The 23,929-nt window shown below is 43.0% G+C and overlaps 1 protein-coding gene across 18 annotated transcripts in view; it reads left to right on the top strand.

Moving 5' to 3' along the window:
* The window catches only part of STAT4 (signal transducer and activator of transcription 4), a 92,475-nt gene that overhangs the window by 16,924 nt on the left and 51,622 nt on the right, over nucleotides 1-23,929 (top strand). For 10 of the 18 annotated variants that reach the window (XM_053273585.1, XM_053273576.1, XM_053273546.1 and 7 more), the window contains 5 exons: nucleotides 3,152-3,296; nucleotides 14,896-14,994; nucleotides 16,116-16,208; nucleotides 18,095-18,173; nucleotides 21,075-21,160. In XM_053273585.1, coding sequence (XP_053129560.1) covers nucleotides 3,152-3,296; nucleotides 14,896-14,994; nucleotides 16,116-16,208; nucleotides 18,095-18,173; nucleotides 21,075-21,160 — 502 coding nt within the window. Of the gene's footprint in view, nucleotides 1-3,151; nucleotides 3,297-6,425; nucleotides 6,566-7,190; nucleotides 7,425-7,995; nucleotides 8,170-8,865; nucleotides 8,928-9,276; nucleotides 9,300-10,085; nucleotides 10,129-14,895; nucleotides 14,995-16,115; nucleotides 16,209-18,094; nucleotides 18,174-21,074; nucleotides 21,161-23,929 lie in introns of those variants that run through there. The other 8 variants (XM_053273641.1, XM_053273677.1, XM_053273632.1 and 5 more) reach the window with 7 other exon arrangements.

The raw sequence follows: 23,929 nt of genomic DNA, 5'->3' as shown, positions 1-23,929 counted from the left end.
AATCTGATCTTCAAATTTTCCCAAAACTTGATGATTGATTGATCACAGCAGAATCCATGAGCAAAGCTGCATCAGCAGTTGCTGAGGCCATTACTCTCCTAGAGACCCTTCAACTTCAAGTCAACTAGAGACCCTGGAACTTCAAGTCAACAATTCCACCCCACAAGATGTACCCAGTTCTGAGGAATGATCTTCGATTCCGTACGCACCAGGATCTTTCTACCAGATGCCAGGTTACATACGCTAATCACCCTGGCAGGAGAGTGTATGAGTGGCAGACTTCACAGGGCCAGGACAGTCCAGCACCTCCTGGGCCATATGGCAGCCACCACATATGTAATACCACACACTGTGAATACTCCAACAGTGGTTGTTGGACAGCTTTCAACCTCACATAGACTCACAGAACACACTCCTTCATCTCCCACACAGAGTTTGTGCTTCATTGATGGGTGCTTCTGCATCACCTATTTACCGGAAGCCCCTTCTGATTCCCAGCTTAGTCCTTACTATGGATGCCTCTGAAGAAGGATGGGGAGTGCATATGCAAGGCTACCACATGAAAAGGCACTGGCAATAACATGAAAGATCCAGCCACATCAACTCTCTGGAGCTCTTGGCCACTTTCAGTGCACTAAGGTGCTCCCTGCCTATTGTATCTGATGTGTCGGTGTTAGTTCAGACAGACAATACCACTGCAAAAGCATATGAACAGGCAGGGTGGTACTTTAACTTGGCTCTCAGTTTACTGAAGTAAATGTATGTTTTCTAAAAGGGAGAACCTCAGATATTTTCTACACATTACTTTGCAAGTGGGAGCCTAGGATATAAAGTTGTGTGAATGAAGTTTTAAAAACAGTCAGGAGCCTCCTGGAGCTAACCATGATTCTATGGCACTGGTGCATCAGGCACCACATTACGCTGCAAACGGTCCATATTTGAAGCCATGCAAACCACCAAGTGGATCAGAGGTCCCCTATGATTTTCCATGAATGAGAGTTTGACCAGGAAATCTTTCACGCATTTGTTCCATCGATAGGGAACTCCCACATTAGATCTATTTGCCACTGCTGAGAATAGCCAGTGCCTCCATTACTGCTCCAGAGCAGGCATAGGATGGTGTTCATTGGGAGATACTTTCAGCATCCTGTGAATGAACTGCTTCTTGTGCCCTTTTCCTCTGATCCCGCTACTCCTGCGGGTTCTTCTGAAGATCTGAAAAGAGAGGGCAAACTGTATCCTGATTGTGCTATGGTGGCCTCTTCGGCCATAGTTTCTGCACCTATGGGACCTTGCAACTGACTACTGGTACCTGCTATACCACAGTCATCTGCTATCACAAGAGAACGGGCGCCTACATCACCCAGACACGTGGCCCCTCCACCTAACAACGTGGAGGATATAGGGACCTTCTCCACAGAACTCCAGAGGGTGTGCAAGCCAGCCACAGTTAAGTCCTATAGTCATTAATGGACACGTTTCACAAAGTTTGCTATAGAGCACTGGTTTAATGTTTCTTCATTGTCAGCACAACACCTGTGTGCCTACCTGTTACATTTAAAGGGAAATTGTTTAAAGTTGTCTTCTTTTCAGGTGCACCTAGCAGCCATTGCATCTCACACCATTGGTATGAACCACTCCTGGTTCCGTAATGACACAATTTAAAAAGTCCTAAAGAGCTTGTCCCATCTATACCTAGACATCCTGTTGATGGCACCATCATGGGACCTCTCTCTGGTGCTAGCACACTTGCTGAAACCACCCTTTGAACCCCTTGTCATGATAGACTATAGACTACTTACCTGGAAGGTTGGGGGTTTTTTTGTGTGTGACTATCACTTTGGCATGCAGGATAGGTGAACTACAGGCCCTGAGAGTGGATGCCTCTTACCTTATCTTCCATAAGGATAAGGTGGTACTCCGCTCTGATGTCCAACTCCTGCCCAAAGTATCATTTCATTGCTTTCAACCCATCACCTTACCTGTATTTCCCCCCAATCTGATGTCCAGAGCTGAATGATGGCTGCATTTTCTGGATGCGAGACAGGCTTTGGCTTCTATGTTCAGTGCACAGCAGCTTGGAGGAAGATGAACTTCCTCTTTATCTCCTATGAACTGCCCTGAGCCATTTTTGGAAGGGCGGTATATAAATCAAATCAAATATGAAGGACAAAGAAAGGGACTTCAGGTCTCTCCACAATCCAACTTCAAGTGGATAGTGTCAACTATCAAACTCTGATATAAGCTCGCTAAGAAGGAGCCACTGCCTACTATAAAGTCACATTCCACCAGGACCATGGCAACTTTGATGGCTTATGATAAGGTGGTGCCATTAGAAGTCATTTGCCAGGCGGCCACTTGGGTGATAAAACCCACCTTCATCCAGCACTATGCTATAGATGCACAAGCCCAAAGGAATGCAAGCTTTGGCAGCGCAGTTCTGCACTCCATCTTCAACTAGAACCCACTACCAGGTAAAGCAGCTTCTTATGTGCCCAGAAGTGTAAAAGCCAGAGACCGAGTTGAAGAATGACAGGTTGCTTACCTGTAATTTTGGTTCTTCTAGTGGTCATCTGGGCTTTTACACCCCATCCTCCCCACAAAGGGATCTCCTTCAGGCAAACTCCTTGACTGAGGGGATGCAGGCAGGTGCAGCTGTATTTAGCGGTGGGGGTGGGGTTCCTGCCAAAAAGCAGGAGCAAGAAAGCGTGGATGTTTTCTGACGTGGTCTCTGTGCACCCACAAAGCCCAGAAGTGTAAAAGGCCAGATGACCACTAGAAGAACCAAAGTTACAGGTAAGCAACCTGCCATTTTCTGTTGTTTCTTTCAACATATTAAATGCCATATGTTTCTTGGAAAAGAGACCTTTTTAAAAAGCTAGTAAGAATTCTGTTTCAGCTTGCTCATATATCTACTCAGAGGTAAGCCTCATGGAGTTCAATGGGACTTCTTCCTAAATGTGCTTAGAACTGCACTCTTAAATAAAGAGGAACGTAAGGAAACGTTTGGTTCCAGATTGCCCATTTAGGACCTAATATTTCTCTTTGAACAAATTATATTGTAAAAATGTTTACCATTATTTTTCCATCATGTACATGCTCTGTTCGTATAATACTCTTACACTGCATATAATACTCTTACATTGCACAGGGAAAATGCATATAGCAATGAACCTATGGCAGCCATCCTCTTGCAGAACTTGCTAATAAAACTGGATGAACACTTAGACCGTGTTTCCCAAGAGAAGAACCTGCTCTTGATACACAACCTGAAGAGAATCAGAAAAGTTCTTCAGGTGAGATTTTTGCCCCCACACCACAGTATGAATTTGAAGAGTGATCATGTGGAGGTCTGCCTCACTAGCAGTCAACTCAGTTTTATTATCTTCAGCTTTTGATACAAACATCTAGACAAAACACATTTAGGATAATGGATGAACTGAACTCATTCAGTTCATCCATATATATTTGGTTGCTGCAGTCCACACAGTCCAGGAGCTCAGCCTATATCAGCTTCCTGCTCATCCATGTGAACAGATGTGGGACCAGTGCCTTACATGATGTGCAGTGTTACAGAGATGCAACACTCTGCCCTGGAGCTGCTGTGGACTCGTAAAAGAGCCCTTACGCTGTTCAGAAGCAACCGTTGCACGAGCAGTGCGGCTGAGCCCCCCCCCACCGCCCATGTGGTGACTGAGGAAGACTTCAGTAGCTCTGCTTGCACAACCATTGCTTCTGAACAGTGTTGGGGCTGCCTTACGAGTCCACAGAAATCCCAGAACAGAGCATTATGTCTCTGTAACACTGTGCATCATCTAAACCACCATGTCATATTGCATCGCCCTGTTTGCAATGTTTTGCTGTTGTAGGGGTTTCCTTACTAAAAGGAGGCTGTAATATCCCAGTATGCTACATTTCAAGGCTAAAGCAAAATGGAAGGATGACATGCTGCTTGATGAATTAACCCTGGTGACACCTAAAATTTGAGCTCTAAGGACTAAATTAGATGTAATGTGGGAATCACATAGAGTGTCTCTCTCATTTTTGTCTTATTTTAATAGAGCTGGGGGCAGTTCTGAATGATCAGAGTAGCAGCAGGGCCATTTCTCAGTCAAAATGCTCCTTCAACTTGCTTTCCTATCCATGAAAGGAAAAATACCAGATTCTAAATCATGGTGTGTATGTGATAGGCTTTGCTTCACAACTCTTTGTTTGCTCCTTATTAAGGGTATGGGACAAGAAGATTAGTAATAGTGAACTAGAAAACCAGGCTTGTCGTTTGTACCACAAAAGGACCATGTACTCCCCCTTCACTCATTGCTAGTTGATGTGCAGAAGAGTTCGTTTTAGGAAAATGCCTGCAACACTTAAGCTTCTTCCTGTTTTTCTATTTTGTAAGTGAATTTCGTGGAAATCCAGAACAGATTGAAATGCAGTGAACTGGAAAAATACAGCCTGTTTGTTGCTTCATAAATCAGTGAAAGTTCGGACCCAAGAAAACTGCTTGTCAGAAAGTATAATTCCCCACTGTTTTCCAATGGGAGAGTTTTTTTCATATTTTCCGGCAAATTAATAATTTGAGGGGGGAATTCCCAAAATTTTTGGTAATTTTGGCGAGGTCTGGAACCTACCTGGAAAATGGCATGTTTCTATCTTTCACAGTTCTGGGAGTTTCGTGTCAGTCAGTCAGTGAGGCCCAAGCAGCTTTCTATCTAGATCTATATCTATATATAGGCAAGCTGCCAGAAAAACACATTACAGGACTACAGCTGCACAGTGATGAGAGATTTGGGTGCTAGTCTTCTAGGATGCACTCTCAAATTACAGATTACATGTACTCACATGTAACTGTCCCATGGGTAGAGTGAGTGTGTGTGTGTGTGTGTTGTTTTTAAGGAAAGCAGCTGTGGGAGGCTGCAACTTAAGAGGAATTTGAGAGGGATGGATTGGGGAAAGCTCTTTTCCTCTCAGGCTTTTTTCCTTCCACCCCCCACTATAATTATTAAGTATATAAGTTAGTACATACAAAAATATATTAATTAGAACACACAAACGCTTGTGTGACATAGTCTCTTTTGTATGTTTTCTGCTCATAATCACACATCGACAAACTGCTTTTCTTCCCGCAAAAAGTTAGAGAGACTTGTCAGGTGTGGGGCAGTGGGAAGCTGTAGTGTGGGGTGGTTTTTGAGAAGAAAAACAGTCTGAAGGGTTAAGCAGCCCCTGCTTTTCTCAAGACACCTGTAGCTCCTTTTCATTTAAAAACATTGTAGGAAGTTATACAGCACTGCAGGTAACATGTAGTTTGGATCTCATTTATCCCAAAATAGTTTCTATATCCAGTATATCTGTAGTGACTGAGAGCACCTTGGAATGCATCCCACAAATTTCTGTAACATGTGAGGTTTCAACAGCAGGTGGATGATGTGCAAAATATTTTCAGGGAGTGGGCAGCTATACACAAAAGCTTGCAACCACCTACAACAGTAGGCATTGGTTTAGTAAAACAAGTTGTTTTATTTATTCAGTGAGACCCTCATGGCAACAATTGCCTCTATTAGCACTCCTGAGGAAATGGGTGGAGTGGGGGAAACTGTGGCTTACAGGTAATACTATGGCTGTGTGTGAGGTTTTTAATGCATTTCCTCTTGCTGACCTACATAAAATAATTCTATTTATATATGCAAGATGCTTCCAGTAATGATAATCTGATCTCAGAGAAATCTCCAGAGTTTTACTATCAAACCAGTTCATGGCCAGCCAAAGATATTTTACTGCCTAAGGCATAACACCAAATGGTGTATCTCCAAACCCAAGTTGGGTGCACCTTCTCAGCAAATGTTGAAAAATCCAGGTTCAGCTGAAGTATGTGAATGGAGGAAAAACAATTCAAGATAACTGAATGTGGTTTAGTTAATGCTCAGCAATATTAATCCACACTATTCACAACCAAGATGTGGAGACTTATCCTCCATCCCCTCCTTTTCTTTCAGTGCATACTTTTAAGTGAAGTGGTAATTAGCGCTTGTGGATACAGAACTAAATTGAGAACTTGTATGCTGTACAGAACCAAAGGCTGTAAGTTTTTCAAGACTACTTAACATGGACTACAAGGATATGATCTTGGATTTGTGATGTTTAATGTAATATGGTTACATGTATATACATCTATATTAGCACTCATGAGGAAGTAGAAAAGAAACCTTTGTGGCCTGCAGAAATACTAGGGCGGTATGTGAGGTTTTTAATTATATATAACTTTTAACACCACACCTCCAAGATCGCATCCTTGTGCTCAGTGTTATGTAATCCAGAAAAGGTAACATCCCCTGGTTTTTTATAGCATACTTCAGTTCCCATCAGCAGACAGAGAAGAGAGACAATCGGGTTGTACAAAGTCAAGCTTTGCAAAGCAGTAACAGCAGTGGAAGGGGAAGCATTTGGAACAGAAAAAGACCTTCCTGTCAGCTCCTTGCTGACCTATGGCTAGCCAAGCAGAGGAACCCCATCTACCATCAAGAAGCAGATGACAACAAGCTCAAGAAGTGGGAAGCCCAGGAAGGAGGTAGATGAGAGAAGCAGTATTTGGAGGTTTCTCTCTCCTGCCTGCACCTTCTTCAGCATTAAAGCCTGCCTCCTCATTCACTCATCAATGAAAGCCAAGAGCCCTGCTTCTCAGTCCTAAAGTGTGGAGGGGCAGGTTGCAGTTACTCAGTGAGGCTCTTCACAATTAGTGTGAAGAGCCATAAGGGGGTTTGACCCACTCTCCCTGCAGACTATCACTAGCCCATTGCTGGGCGGGTGGACAGAGGCGTAAGGATAGGGGGGCAGGGGGGGCACGTGCCCCCGGCGCCATCTCTGTACGTCACGTGGGGGGCGCCGCCATGACCCCCGACGATGCAAAAAAATTTTTATTTTTTATTTTTTTAAAAAAATTTAAATGTCCCTTCGCACGGCGCCCGTGCCCCCCTCCATTGCTTTGCTGGCCTGGCTTGGGACTATTGGGAGACACAGGTGCCGTGCCGCCGCCAGCAGGAAAGAGAGAAAGAGAGCGCGCACGAGCGAGCACGGCACTGATTGGCGGCACAGGAGCTGCTTCTTAAGGCACGCGGCTGGTCGGCAGCGTTCTCTCTCTCTCTCTCTCGGCTCTCTAGCCCGGTCTTATCATCAAACACACACACACACGCTGCGCATGCGTGTGAGTCTGTCGGCAGCTTCCTCCCAGCTCGGCTCGCCTGCTCTTCTGCACGTGGAACACGGCAGAGCCGAGGAGAGTGTTGCTGGGGGCTGGGGTAGGGCTGCAGCAGAGCCAGGCGAAGGCAGGAGGTGGAGGAGGACGGCAGGACGTCGGACTCTAGAAGAAGCCAAGAACCAGACCTCGAGGGCGTCCGTTTATTAATTACAAGCGTCAAGCATGCACTCAGGTGTGTGTTTGTGTTACTGTTCTATCTTCGTTCGTTCTTACTTATCAATCCCTTCCCCGCCCGTTCTGCCACTTCCTTATCCTCAGGCTCTGGGCTTTTTCCTACTATTGCTTTTACTGAAAATAATTACTTTCCAAATCGCTATCTAAATCTATCTCGCTATCTAATCTATTCTTTTGGTATTCTCCCTCCGTGGTCCGAACTGCTTGCTCCCTCTCCCCCTCTCCATGCCTTTTCTCTTCATTGTCTGCTCCTTTAATGTTCCAATTGAAAACAATGCCTTCAGCTGCATCATGTGATTTTTCCTTGCTAGTCGCTATTTATTCTTTTAGTACTGTAAAAGAGAGAGACACTCCTTTAGGTCTCCAGAGATTACAAATTGTAATCATGACTGTAGTTTCTCCCTCGTGGTCTGCTTGCTCTCCGAGCCTTTTCTCTTCATTGTCTGCTCCTTTAATGTTCCAATTGGCTTTGAAACAAATGCCTTCAGCTGCATCATGTGATTAGGGTTTTTTCCTCGCTATCTAATCTATTCTTTTGGTATTGTAATCTCTGGAGACCTAAAGGAAGGGAGGGGAGTGGGGGAAGTTCTCATTTTCCCTCTCTGTTACCTTGATGTCTATCCAATTCATTTCAATAAGAGTGTAGGAATGTTATATCTGAGAAGTCTTCTAGGCTAATTCTGATGTTTGAGATACCAGCCAACTTCACAGGGTTGTTGTGAGGGAAACCTAAGTGTAATATAGTATGTATATCATCATTCATTGCATCATAATTCTGATGTTTGAGATACAAGCCAACTTCACAGGGTTGTTGTGAGGAAAAACCTAGGTGTAATGTAGTATGTAAGATTCATTGCATCATAATTCTGATGTTTGAGATACCAGCCAACTTCACAGAGTTGTTGTGAGGAAAAACCTAAGTGTAATGTAGTATGTATATCATCATTCGTTGCATCATAATTCTGATGTTTGAGATACCAGCCAACTTCACAGGGTTGTTGTGAGGAAAACCTAGGTGTAATGTAGTATGTAAGATTCGTTGCATCATAATTCTGATGTTTGAGATACCAGCCAACTTCACAGGGTTGTTGTGAGGAAAACCTAGGTGTAATGTAGTATGTAACATTCATTGCATCATAATTCTGATGTTTGAGATACCAGCCAACTTCACAGGGTTGTTGTGAGGAAAAACCTAGGTGTAATGTAGTATGTAACATTCATTGCATCATAATTCTGATGTTTGAGATACCAGCCAACTTCACAGAGTTGTTGTGAGGAAAAAACACATGTGTGTCAGTCAGATGTATGTTGGGGGGCGGGGGGGGCGCGATTTCAGTGCTTGCCCTGGGCGCCGTTTTCCCTACTTACGCCTCTGCGGGTGGATCGCCCACCCAGATGAGTGGCAGCTTCTCTCAAGCACTCCTGCTCACAGTGGCGACTTCTCCGTCAGGCAGAGGGAAGCGCCGCCATATGGTGCCCCACGCCCTGGAGCCCCAATAATGTGTGTGTGGTGCATTCTTGGGGTCCCCTCTCCCCGAGTGGTTGCACTGTGGCTGCAAGCAGCTGCAGCAGACACACAACCAAAAAACCCCGGAGTTAACGGAGTGCTCATTCCGTTAACTTTGTTTAAGGTGGAGGGCATTTAGGCAGGTTTACTGCCGGGAGCCACATGACTCCCGTTGCTGCACATGAGCAGCAGAAACTGGACTGGGCTCCTTTAGCCCAATTTCTGCTGCTCGTGTGAATCTCCTCCCTGATGAGAAAAAGCATGCTGCGCAAAGACACTTTTATTATTTTAAAAAAATCTTCAAATAAGCTCTGGGACTGAGCCTTTCCCCAGGTGAAAGTCTCTGAGGAAAAATGAAACAAAGAGGTTAGAGTGTGGGGGAGGGGGGATAGAAAGTAAGGGAAAGAAAGAGGGAAAGAAAATGAGGAACCAATTGGTTTCACCAGCCAAGGCTGAACATCTACCAACATCTCTTTTTAGTGCTAAAGCATAAATTCTTCTCTTGCCACATAGTGACAGTTGTAGGCACCCCAACAGCACTTGTATTCAGTAATTTTAAAAACCTTCAGTTTAAGATGTAGACTTTGTACAGTCTGGTATATGATGATGGCTTTAGAAATAAGGCTCCATGCAGCCACACTTTGCCTTGATCTTTCAATTGGACATTGGGCTGGGGAGGGATGCATCCAGGCAGACATTTAACAAGTGCAGCTTTCCTAATCACTACCTAGAGATGCCACTGATGACTTTCTGCCAGATGCATCTCTGATCAAAGCAAATATTTTTTCTATTGAAATATAGCTGGTTTTTATCAGTATTCTTTGGAGGGTAATGTAATATCTTAAGCCTTGTATGACAGACCCCGCCCCCCCTGGCCTTTGGAGAAACACCCTGGTGGGGGTAAATAAGTAAAAATATATATATTTGCAAATGGCTGGGGGCGTTTGGTCTGATGTCAAACCAAACTGGTTTAACTTCGAACAGGTTCGGATTCAAACCTGTTCACACATCCCTACTGTGCAATGGCAACACACACACACACACAAGGGTGCTATTTGCATTGTGAGCATGGTGTTGCTGACCAAGCAAATGATGTCCATGCATGCACGTATGCCATGTGCGTGCTGGTGTTGCACGGGGGTATTTGGGTAGAGTGCTGCCTCAGCAGGAAACTGCATGGGGTTGCAGAAATCAGGTAAGGATCTGCGCTCCTCTTTCATAAAGCTCCCACTCCCAACCAGAGTTCAAACTGATGCTTGAACTGCAGTTCGGGAACACCCCTATAGTCATGTGAGCTCAAACCACAAAGTAGAACTTCCTGATGCTGAATACCAAACACTTTGCAACTTCTTCAACTGAGATAAAATCACTCTCCCCACCCCCCAAAAAACACACTAAATGGAATTAGTGGATTTGGTAGCAGTGGCAGTATGATCCCATCTCATGATTATTCAGCAGTTAATTTGTGTTCACTTTAAATTTGTACTTCATTTTTTAAAAAGAAAAAAATCACAAACAAACAACAATGATCATTAAAAATATCAAATGTTTTAACAGCCGTGTCTAAAACTACAGATTTTCTTCTTAGAAATTTCCCATAAACCTCACAGTTCCCCTGATTGATTTAATTTCCTTCAGAATGATGTTATCAGCAAAATAGTGATAGGCCTTAAGGCAATCTGACTGAAACAGTAGGCCTTAACTCTCTGAAGTGCTCTTTTTTACCCTATAGTGACCTATACTCTGCTTTATGACTTCCCTAGAGAACAAAAGCCCACAGTTCTTGAAACCACAACTCTTTTTCAAGGGAAGGAAACCTATATGAGTCATTATATCTTCTTCTTCTTCTTCTCTTTCCTCCACTCAGGACGCCCAAACCTTGAGCAGCAGCCTCCCTCCACCCCACCTTTCCAGGGCCTGTGCTCTGGCTGCAGTTGAGCTCTGAGGCACTGATATGAGCTCTTCTGGCCTTGGCTGTTCTTAGGAACATAAGAATCTGCCATATACTGAGTCAGACCATAGATCCATCTCACTCAGTATTGTCTACACAGACTGGCAGCGGCTTCTCCAAGGTGGCAGGCAGGAATCTCTCTCAGCCCTATCTTGGAGAAGCTGCCAGGGAGGGAACTTGGAACCTTCTGCTCTTCCCAGAGCGGCTCTATCACCTGAGGGGAATATCTTACAGTGCTCACACTTCTAGTCTCCCATTCATGTGCAACCAGGGTGGACCCTGCTTAGCTAAGGGGACAAGTCAAGCTTGCTACCACAAGACCAGCTCTCTTCCCTGAAGAGAGCTTCTCTTAATAAAGTTGTGGAATGTTTTAATGATACTTATTAGTCTCTCTCTCTCTTTTCCTTCTGTCAAGAAAGTAGAGTGTTGTAAAAGTTATATACAAGTGATGTAGCCTCTGAGCATCGATGGAGTAGTTTTTCCCCCTTTTAAGCCTCAGGCTTCCACTTAATGGATAATGGCTGATAGGATAATGGCTTGCTCGAAGTAGTCTCATTCAGGGGTGGAGGGAGACCAGTGGTGGTCCAGGTTCAGCCCACTGCCGCGGCCCTAGCCCCACCTCCTCCTTCAGACATAAATATCTGATGTCAGATGCAGGACGCGTGGTTAAGCCATGCCCCCTGTGTCTGATGTCAGACACAGAGGGCATAGCTTAGCTCACAAATGGGGCCATTTGCGAGCTAAGTCCAGCCAGCGCCACATTTGTAGCATGGCTAGAGCAGTTCTCCCTGCCTTTTAAAGGTAGAATGCGGCGCTGGCTGGACTTAGCTCACAAATGGGGGCCGTGCGGCCCCAATTGTGAGCTAAGCTATGCCCCCTGCGTCTGACATCAGATGCGAGGTGCAGCCCCTGAAGTGCGGCAGCCTGGGTTCGTCGAACCTGTTCACGCAATGGTGGCTTCGCCCCTGGTCTACTTGAATTTAAAAGGACATTAAAAAGGAAAGATTGTGCCATGGAGTCCGGTGTTGACATTTGGCGATCACAGAACCCTGTGGTTTTCTTGGCAGAATACAGGAGGGGTTTACCATTGCCTTCTCCCATGCAGTATGAGATGATGCTTTTCAGCATCTTCCTATATTGCTGCTTCCAATATCGCTGCTGCTGACAGCTCAGATCCCATCAGCCTGTGTGTGAAGTTGGGGTTTTTCACCTCAGTATCCATCACTTTATACTTATTAACACTGAATCACATTTGCCATCTTGTTGCCCACTCCCCCAGTTCAGAGAGATCCTTTTGGAGCTCCTCACAATCTCTTTTGGATTTCACTACCCTAAATAATGGTATCAACTGCAAATCTGGCCACCTTGCAGCTTACCCCAACTTCCAGATTATTTATGACCAAGCTAAAGAGCACTGGTTCCCTACAGTGTCTAAGCACAGGCTGCAAGCAGCCACTGACACATGAGCAGTTAGACGCAGCTAAGGGCGTGAGCACACCTTTAGCCTCAGCTAACTGTGGGCTACTTTGGTGAGTTTGGTGGGTTTCTCTAAGATGCCATCGGGATCCACACAGATCCTGGCAGTTCTTATGTGCAGCCTGACTTGGGCTGGATGTCCCTAGCCTGGGTTGGGTTGCCCATGAGAGCAGCCTCGGTATATGTAAAATTCATGTGACTTTTAAAGTAATAGTCCCACGTTACACACACGATTGGAAATCCAACCCTTCACCCGCCAAAATGCCACATCAAAAATTGCCATTTTAAAAAAGGTATGCGTGTATTTGAATACCAGCTCTTTTATTGTCTGAATTCTATAAAACTACTGTTCTATCTCTCTTATTAAAACAGACAGCTCCTTTCTTTGCTATGTGGCTACTTTTCCTAGTCAGTGTGAATGTCTTTATACATGTAGGTTTGTGAATCTATGGCTGGCAAAACGCTTAGGGGCAAAGTAGATATGATGATGATGATGATGATGATGATGATGATGATGATGATGCCTATCAGAATCAAAGCACCATGATTTCCTATACAGGGGCATAACTATAATAGGGCAAGGGGAGACAGTTGTCTGGGGCCCCTCCAGAGGCAAGTCACATGACTGACTCCCCCAGCCGCGCACCCGCCTGGGCTTCCTTCAGTTGTATTCATCCTCCAAAATTGATGGGAGTGTTAAGACCTGGAGCTACCGGAACAGCATGTCTTTCTCTAGTACCATTAAACGACTTGCATCGTCCACAATTTACAAAACCTTTTAAAAAATAATTTAGGATGATGTTCTGTTGTGGCACATAGGGGTGTGTGTGTGTGTGCGTGTGTGCGTGCTTATATATATATATTTATATGCTTTTTGTTACCACTATTCAGCCTCATTTAAGATTTCTTTACTATATGAGCTGAGCTTCAGTGGGGGAGGGGCAGTATTTAAAAATCTTGTCTCTGGGCCCACTCCAACCTTGCTACGCCCCTGTTCCTATAAATTATTGACCAATGTTTATTATTATTATTTTTTACACAAAAGTAGCAAAACCCCAAAAGAAGAAACTAAAGTCTTTCATGTTTATTTTTACTTTATTTTATGTTTGTTTTCATGTGTATTTTTATTTTAACTGCCTATGCTAATGTAGCAAACACATCTAAATAGACTCCTGTTGCTGAGGAGGAGGAGGAGGAGGAGAAGGGGAAGGGGGTGGAGGTGGTATAGCATCTGCTGTTTTGCTCAAAGCTGTGAGACATTAAGGGTATAGGCTCTGATGGAGCAAAAGTTCAGAGGCTTTTCACGAAGTCTCAGAGTCTATTCACACGATGGGAGAAAATCTGCTAGCCCGATTTTCTCCCATTGTGAGAACCACTGGGCTCTGCGCAAGCCTGGTGGTTCTTAAGTGGGTCACTCACTTATATAACCCTCCCCTAAGCCCAGGTTAGTGGAGTGAGCTCTCTGCTAACCCGGGCTCTATGATCGTGAGTTGCCACAGCGTGACTCCGCACTGCAACAACTCATGAGTAGACCCCCGACTGGGAGGCTTAAAAGCAGCCTCCCAGCTTGGGGGTTTCTCCAGCATGCCCTGCGTGCTCGTTGGAGCCGGCAGTCGTGTGGGTGGCCAGTTCGGCTGCCTGGAGCAGACTGCTGGGTCATCTGCGGGGAGAGCGGGCTAAGCCCGCTTTCCCCGCTAAACCTCTCTAGGCGGCTCCCACTGTTCGTGAAACCAGATGAAACCAGATGAAAAGCACAACTAACAAGTCTCATCACTTTCAATTAGACTTTGTCATCGCTAAATTAAGCATGAAAAGAATAGCACTTTCTTTGCATGCAAGTTTGGCAACCCTATGAGAAACCAATGCAAAAGGGGAGGAAACTGGCTGGGCACTGGGTTGGCATGAAAGACCTGAAAGAGACTAGTGTCCATGAAGCACAGCAAGACCAGGAATATGTGGAGATGAGACAGGATGAATTTCTCGGTTCAGTGCCCATAGCTCAGTAGTAGGGCATATGTTTTTCTTACAGAAGGTTCCAGACTCAATTCTTGGTATCTCCATTTCAAAGCATCATAGACAATAGGCCTGGAAAAGACCTTTGTGTGAGACTGGAGAGTTTCTGTCTGTTCAAGCAGACCATGCAAGGCTAGATTGGCCTGTTCCCTTAAGGCAGAGTCATAGATGTTTACTGCCTTCAGACAATTAGCCCCTCTTTGGAATGCTGGTTTTTCGTGCCTGCAAGTATATACCGTGTTTCCCCGAAAATAAGACAGTGTCTTATATTAATTTTAGCCCCCAAAAATGCACTAGGGCAATTAGCGGTACATCAGAAATTACTGCTAGGTCTTACTTTCGGGGTAGGTCTTACTTTTGGGGAAACAGGGTAGCAGGCAAATATAATTAATACATCTGATTGGCACTGCTTAAGAGCTTTCTCAACTGTATGCAAGGCTATAGTCAGTAGGACAGAGTGTTTGTGATATATGTGGAAGAAACCTGGGCTATTGCTGTGCTGATTTGTTCTCTTATTTTCAGGGGAAATATCAGGGCAATCCCATGCACATGGCTCTGGTTGTTTCAAACTGCTTAAGAGAAGAAAGAAGAGTATTGGCTGCAGCCAGCATGCCTGTCCAGGTAACTCTGCAAGTGGTGTCGCAATGTTGGAGGTGGCCTGGGGCAAGGTTTTGAGAATAGCTTTTTAGTTTTCCTACAGAAATAGCTTGAATGAGACATCTGGCATTGTGGTATTGTTTGTTTGCTTATTTAACATATTTGTATACCACCCCAAACACAAGTCTCTGGGCAATTTACATCAAAACAATAAAAACAAGTAAACAGGTTAAAACATTACAACAACTTAAAACTTAAAACAACATTAAAACTATTAAAAATAATCAAATTATTAAAACAGTATCTAATTAAAAGCCTGGTTGAACAAATGCATCTTGACTGCTTTTTAAAATGTTGTCAGAGATAGGAAGGCTCTTATTTCAGCAGGGAGCGTGTTCCAAAGCTTGGGGCAGCAATGGAGAAGGCCTGTCCACGGGTAGCCACCAGACGAGCCAGTGGCAACTACAGACCAACCTCTCCTGATGATCTCAATGGGCAGTGTGGTTCATAGCAAAGAAAAAGATATGACAGTCTGTTTTATAAATGGCGGAAAAAGTCCCACTTTGCATTCCCTTGAAAACATTAAAATGGGAGGTAATCCTAAGAAAAGAAAACAATGAAGTTAAAGGATACAGTCCTGGATTTGGTCTTTGAGTTATTTTGTAACTTTGTCTTGCAGTCAGGGGCATAACTATAATATGGCAAGGGGAGACAGTTGTCTGGGGACCCACTGTCTTGGGGGGCCCCCCAGAGGCAAATCACATGACTGACTCCCCCAGCTGCGCACCCGCCTGGGCTTCCTTCAGTTGTATTCATCCTCCAAAATTGATATGAGTGTTAAGACCTGGAGCTACCAGAACAGCATGTCTTACTCTAGTACCATTAAATGACTCGCATCGTTCACAATTTACAAAACCACAATTTACAAAACAATTTAGGATGATGTTCTATTGTGGCACACACACACAAATTTTTTACTATGCTTTTTGTTACCACTGTTCAGCCTGATTTTAAGATTTCTTTACTTCATGAGCTGAGCTTAAGTGCGGGGGGGTGCATTTTAAAATCTTGTCTCTGGGCCCACTCCAACTGTGCCACACCCCTGCTTGCAGTACTGCTGAACTAATCTATTACATTCTTTTTAGGGACCACTAGGAAGGTCACTACAGAACTCCTTGGTTTCAGAAAGACAGAGAAATGCAGAGCACAAGGTTTCTGCTATTAAGAACAGTGCACAGGTAAGTTACTACAGGTTGTCACGTATGTATCAAAAAGACCAGGAATCTTGCATAAAAATGCAGAAGTATGTTCTATGAGCTTACAGAACAGACGTAGTTGAATGAGATGGGAGAATAGACTGAGCCAGACCACAAGCTTTTGAATGTTCCCCCATGTAAAAAATTCTTTGCAAATAGAAAACTAATACACTAGGGAAGAAGATTCTTGCATAGCCCTTTACCCATCATGCTGATTTTCTATTTGTATAGTTTTTACAATAAGAAGCATTACAAAAAAATCCCCAATATGCAGTCTATCTTAACACCTCTGCATTTCCCCACCTCATTCTTTTGTATGTGTAGACTCTATATCCAAGAGGGTCATGAGTATAGAGAGCAGAACAGAGAGCTGGCAGAACTTCCTTTGGTCAAGAGTTGGAGCTTTGGAGCCCCAAAGTTCCTGAACTGCTTTCCAAATCCTCCTCAACAGCTATCACTTTCTGCCTTTCCTTACCATATTAGACATCTAGTTCCTTGCCTCCCCACCCCCTTTATTTCTGAATGCCTTTAAAAAGCAAAAACAAACAAACAAAAACACCTTGGTTCCATTTTCCTTGGAATCCTAGATTCTAGATGAAGAATAATTTGTATAATATAAATATATGTCATTTATGTAACCCTATTAAAAGCTGACACATTTATGAGGAAAGAAGTTGTTCAGCTTATGGCATATGTAAACCTAACTGCAAAAGAGAGGGGAGGGAGGAAAGGAGAGAGAGAAAGTTTTGCTTTGTTTCAGTTGAGACTGAATCCTAAAACTAGAAAGCTAGTAATTCAAAACTGTAGTAGTAGTAGTAGATGGCAACATTAAAAACCATGCCCTCCAAAGTTGGGTTGTCCACATACTCTTCCTCCATAAATGAACACTCTTAATTTAGGCAAGGGATATAAAACTCAAATGGCCTGCACTGCAGCATCAGATTCCTCACTTATCAAGATGCCTTAAACTCATGCCTTGTTTGTTCACCAAAAAAGTTAATTTTACCTGCATTTGATACCATTTTCATTTTACTTGGGCAATAAAATTCAAGATAATTCTGCAGCTCTGTCAGTTCGCCTCCAAGACAAAAGGCAAGTTGTTCAAATGCATAACATTGTATTATTATAAAAACTGGAATAATATTGTAATAATAAAATGTTGTGCATATGAACAATTTGCTTTTTGTCTTGGGAAGTCCCCAGAAGTATCCCCCACCCCAAAAGGAGGGTGAACCTTCACACACAAGATAGTATGGGTGGCATTGGTGAGTTTATCCCTTTGATCTAAAAAGGACCCCAGCTTCCTAGCTCTGAAAATAGTTCAGTTGTTTGTCCAGAGAGTTTGTCCAGTTTGTTCAGTTGTTTGTCCAGTATGTCATGGGACATACTGGGGACTCAATAAGAGCCCAATAAGACTTTCATGCTCTGTGTTTGCCACCACAATCTAGATCAAAGTATGGCCAAGCAGAGCACAGGAGCAAAAGGCCAAAATTAAATAACCAACTCCTATTTTGTTGACAACCCTACAAACAATGTAATGTGCTTTTTCTTTTTTGATCCAGGTTCAAATAATTACCAGCAAGATATTCAATGTATTCTCCCCACCCCCTTAAAGCAAACCAATGCAATTCTAGTTTGTTCTTCCGATTAGTTAGGTGTGTATAATGATGAGGTACAAAAGGGTTCTGTCCCCCTTACCCATCTGGGGCATAGTCATATCAGTGACTGTGGGAAGGAGGCAGCAGCAAAGGACACTTTTCATTGAGGAGGGTGCCAAAGCTTCCTGAGGAATAATATTACCATTCCCTGCAAGCCAGGGGTAAATGTTACATCTCTTTGCCATTCAATACTTTTAATTTGAAAAACAGATGACTGAACAAGATGTCAAATATTTAGAAGACTTGCAAGAGGAGTTTGACTTCAGGTATAAAACAATGCAGAGCATAGGTAAGCTTTTCCATAAAACATCATGCATTGGATTGCTGCTGTTTCAATGGTTAATGTGAGTAAAACTTTGATTTATAAAATCTGAGTAACTGCAGGTGCTAAGAGTGAGAAGTCTGTGGAAAACTTCATTCTGGCTTTTCCTTTTGGAGGAACTAAAAGGGCATTATGCTAAGAAGATGAACAGTTCTATCTATTAGGGCGGGGTGTCGTGTCGGTCCACCAGGCCCTCTGACTCTGTGTTCCCCAGAGGGGAGTTGCTCTCTCCCTCCCCATCTTGAAGGGTGGAAATCAGGGTGTGAGGTTGCTTTTGAGGGGCTGCATCCTCAAAATTGGGGGGAGGGGAAATGGACACCTCCCCATGGGGGACCCACTGACTCTGTGGGTCCACTGCCCTTCTTCTCCCACCCACCATGCTCCCAGAGCAGGAGAGCTAAAGTAGCAAGCCCCTTGCCTTCAGTGAGACTCGAGATTTAAAGGGGGAGTGGTATGGATAGAGTTTTCTCTTCATATCTCATGCTGGTGAAAGGCAACCTGGTTGCTGACTGGCTCTCACACACTGGAAACAAAGTGGACAGTGCACCTCCTCTCTCTTGCATCCTACCCCATCCCATGTAAGGGAGGGGGATGGAGAGAGGGCAGGAAAGTGTGGGAAAAGGGTCTGACACAATGTCGGAAACCTATCAGGGTTCCAACTCAATCTGTCCAACCTGACAATTTGTGGGAGGTGGTGGGGCTTGTCGGCCCTCCCAACAATTGCCCTATTGGGTTGAGTCAGATCAGATCTGACCTTTTTCCAGTGTGCACAGACCTACAATCTATACATGCTTGCTTGAAAGTAAGCCCCACCAAATTCAGAGACTGAGTTCAGTGGGCTTTATTCCCAAGTAAGTGTGCATTATATTGCAGCCATGATGTGTTCTTAATGACTGGATCACAATCCAGCCAAATTATCTCACAACTAAGTCTGATGGAAAGCAATGGAATTGGACTTAATTGCACCTAATTTAAATTCTGTTGCTTTCAATGGACAATAGCTATGACTATGAGGAGAGCTGGTCTTGTGGTAGCAAGCATTAATTGCCCCCTTTGCTAAGCAAGGTCCACCCTGCTTTGTATTTGAATGGAAGGCTACATTTGTGAGCACTGTAAGATAAGAGGATGGGGCCACTCTGGGAAGAGCACTTGCATGCAGAAGTTTTCAGGTTCGCTCCCTGGTATCGCCAAGACAGGGCTGTGGGAGACTCCTGCCTGCAACCTTGGAGAAGCCGCTGCCAATCTGTGTAGGATCAATGGTCTGACTCAGTATAAAGCAGCTTCCTATGTTCCTATGACTGATTTCTGCTGGGTTGGGCCCTAGGGAATTTATGACATTTGTATTAGTTTTGCAGCAATTTAATCATTTAAGGCTTCCAGACCCTCTCACTTACCCTTTTCTTGATTTGCTGTAACACTTTCTTGAATGAAGAGTTTAAAAAAAGAAAGAAAGAAAATAGAAACTATGATTTTTTACTATTTTAAAAATGTTTTTGTATTTTGTTATAGTTTTTTGTGTTTAGTGTGCTTTTAATTTTATGTTCCATTGTTTTTGTTTGTGTGCAGCCCTATTATCATCATCATCATCATCATAGAATGTAACTTAGGGACAAACTAGATATAATTCACAGATTTGTGCAAATTTCTCCCAACTTTTTAAAAATTCAAAGGCAACCTTGGGAGGCTAAAATTCAGTCAGTCAGTCTTTATTACAGTCTTTGACATCTAAAACAATATAAACTTTTAAACATAGCCATATTAACTGCACATTGGATCTAACCATAGGGGGCAGAGTGCGACAAAGCCGTATTGCAGAACAACAGAATTTTGCCACTGTGTATGTGATAGATGAATTCACATCTATTAGCAGATATTTGGTGCTGAATTCATCCAATCGACCTGGCAGATTATGTAAAAGAGGGTAAATTAACCTCTGCCTAAGGTCTACATAAAAGACACATCACAGGAGCACATGTGCAACTGATTCAATCTCATCAGAGTTACAGGGGCAATATTCAATTGGGATTCTATTGTATCTGCAGCCAAGAATTCTGAAGGGAGGACATTCATACGGGCCCCATCTATGTTTGGGGAAAGTGAAGAGAAATAGATAATCTGCTGGGCGAGTTCTAATCCCACCATTGAGCATTACCTAGATCTTCTCGACAGGTCTTTCTGAAACTCAATATCCCAGATCCTCCATTTCATAAGTTCTTTGGCCCTGTCCAAATCCACAGAGAGGATTGCCTCAGGTGAAAGACCGTAGGTATGGAGTTTCCTGACACAGTTCTCCCACCAGCTCAAGCAGTGCCTATCCAATAATAACAAGGGAAAGAGACCAGAGGACAATAAGCTGATTCTTGCCCAGTTTATTAGTATTAGATACCAGGCAAGGCTAAAATTAAGAGAAGAGATTTGCTGCGTATGGAGCAGTGAATAACGCTTTCGTTGCTGGCTATGTTTATATCCAAAACCACTCCACCGTGATGCTTTCCCCTTCCTCCTTCAGGGGAAAATATATCGGCATCTGTATCCCCCCCCCCCTTCAATGGGGAAAAAACAGCATGGGGGATAATTTTGAATGGAAAATTACCGGCTACTGGAGAAACAGTTATACTACCCCTCCCTGTTTTTCCACTCCCATTTGCAGCCCCCAGAGCTTGCTGCTGCTGCTTCTCCGTTTATTTATTGAATTAACACTAGAAAACTGATTCATGCATTTGCATGAATGGTTCAGAAAGTATATCCTTTTGAAATTGTCCTGCACAGTTTCCCAGCTAGAAATGTTACTTTGCAGCTATTTGCATATAATCTGTTTAGGGGTTTTCCTCCATTTCTGTACACATGCTATTTTGTATCTTCTTTTAGAACAGAATGACAAAAACAGTATTGCCATGAAGCAGGAGATGCTGATGTTGCAGGAAATGCTCAATACCTTAGACTACAGGAGGAAGGTTGGTTAAGTTGTTTGTCATTTGTATGCATTCTGCCTTCCTGCCTTGAATTAAAACAAAAAACAAAAAACACCCAAGAGGTGTTTGGAGGGCTGTGTTTTTGGTTAGAGGTTAAGTAACAGGAAATTTCAGAGTCTGAAAAAGTCTGACAGTGAAAGTATTGTCCCCATTCTTGAAACTGGGAGGGCATGCAATTATTTTTTACCTTTGTATCCTGCCCTTCTTCCAAGGAGCTCAAAGCAGCAAACATGGAGCTATCCTATCATCCTGAAAGAAGGTAGGATAGGATAGGCTGAGAGACTGTGACTAGGCCAAAGTCACTTAGTGAGCTCCATGGCTGACTATAGATCTGAACCCAGGTCCATACTAGTTCCAATCTAATATTCTATCCACTACACCAAAATGGCTCATTTGACTGAACTGATTCCTTTGGCTGTACAAATGAGTTACATACTTGCTCTTGTTATTATGGTTGGTTAGTTAGTTAGCTTGAAATTACAAAGAGATAAAATTGCTGGGCACTGAAAATCACCCACTGGTATCTGATATTCTCATACATGAAGATTCCTGTGAATATGTGTTACAACATATTTTTATTTACCATGCAGTCAACAAAAGCACATAATCTTAACCTCTATAATTCAATATGTAACTACTAACACAAGCTAATAAAATAAGTAAAGCATGGAATGGTGATGGTATTTGTTATCTTTTGCCTTCTTAGTGCTTCTCGCCCTTTCAAAATCCCATGTTGTAAAGTGGACAGTTTTTCTCTCTCCATTGTTTTTGCTACAGCCTGGAACAGCTCTGCATGTTATTGTAGGTCACAGACACATACATGTATGTACATGTACTTTTAAGTATCCTGGACACATGTACACAGGTATTTAAAAGTACATGCTTATGTACAGATGATATGTCACCTACATCTTAAGTGCTTGCTGTCAGGAACACCAATGTACATACTACAAATATATTTGCCATGTAAAATGAGTACTTGCCTCCAGCTAGTGCCACCCTCACATTATATTGCAGCACACTTGGGAGTGCCACCAAGTATAAACTCTGCTAGGAGTTACAGCCTGTCTGATACACCTGTTTGCAAATGCATATTGATTGCATCCAGTCTCTACGGGTTTTAGGTGTACACCTAAGAACATAACATTTGAAGTAGCCTTTCACTGCTGTCCAAAGGTGCTGGGTAAAAGGAGTGATGGAATAGCATACAGGCTTTTCCTAGTCATGTACAAGTAACAATTTAAATATAAGATATACTAAGTAATTGCTTTGTTACGTGCCTGGACTAGTTTCTTGCAGCCTAACATTTTCCAGATTTTTTGTTCAACAGTGTGGAAATTCTTACGTTGGAAATGTTCCAGCCCTTCTAAATGCTCAGTTATTTTGAAAGGTTGTCACATCATATGATTTAATTTCATCAAAGAACATATATTTTCTTCTGGAATCTTTCAAGGATAAAGACTCATAATTAGGGGTTTTGTTTTGAAAGTGCTTTTTCAGATTTTATGATTTGCTAACCATGAGCAATGAAACATTAGGACCAACATGCTAACTCTTATCTTAACTTTTTAACTCTTACTCCTCACTTACATTGCTGAACAGAATGATGTGTACAAGTAAGTATTCCTGTCAAGCTGGGGCATTATATTTTGCCATGATGTATTTAAAGCAGTATTAACAAATACTGCTTCATCTCAAACCTTGCAGGCCCCAGTACTAAGTGAAAGTGTTAACAAAACTAGTGACTTCACCTTGAATGTCAAAAGGAACTCTGGTGTTATAGAAAGTGGGAAAGCAGCTTACCTCAGGAAATTAAGTTTATTTTTTTAATCAAGATGGGTATTTAAAGTTGCTTGTAGCTCTTAAAAATTGCGAGACTGATATTAAAGCAGCGGATCTATGATATGGAAATGCAGACTGATCGATCTTTAATCTCTAAAGAAGTTTTCCTAGGTTTACAAACGTATAATACTAAACCTGTGAATTACCTGGGTAAGATTACTATCACTAAATATCGCAGGATGTTTACATTGGCCAGATTTAATGTGCTACCTTCAGCTGAATTAGAAGGTAAATTTAGAGGGATCCCAAAAGAACAGAGACTATGTCCTCATGGCTCTGGAGAACAGGAGTCTATCTTTCATATCTTACTCTGCTGTCTTTTTTATAGGGACTTACGAACTTGTTATATTTCCTCCTTACTGACTGATTTCCCAGGGCATACAGATGCATTTTATGTCAACTATCTGCTCTCAGATCAGAAGGAGGAAGTAACATTTAAAGTTGCTAAGTGAGGCAGCTAAGAAGGCTAGACAACAGATGGTAAATCAGATTATGCTAATGGGAAATTGCTGATTAGGATGAGTCCATGTTCCTGATTATATTATGTATATATTATTACTATATTACGTGTATTATTATGTATGTAAATTTTGGTCTATGACCGTAAATAAACATGACTTGACTTGACTCTTAAAAATTAGACCAGTGGGTAGTGAAAAGCAGTTTTCACAACCCACTGCCTACCTTCTAATGATCACTATTAATGCTAAAAGAGATGGAAATAGAATAAATCCAACTTTTATAGTTCTATTTTAAATGTTTGTATTGTTTGCTACTTTGTTGGGTTTGAAAGAAAAGTGTATAGAGGTGGTGCCAGGTTGCTGAGGGGCAGAGCCGTGTAGTGGGCTCCCATGGCATTCCACCCCTCACCCCCATGCTTCTCGGCTGGTGTAGGAGGTCACCCAAGCT

Source organism: Hemicordylus capensis, chromosome 1 (genome assembly GCF_027244095.1).
Source record: "Hemicordylus capensis ecotype Gifberg chromosome 1, rHemCap1.1.pri, whole genome shotgun sequence".
NCBI lineage: Eukaryota > Metazoa > Chordata > Lepidosauria > Squamata > Cordylidae > Hemicordylus > Hemicordylus capensis.
The sequence above is the reverse complement of the archived record's forward strand: the minus strand, read 5'-3'. Positions and strand labels throughout refer to the sequence as shown.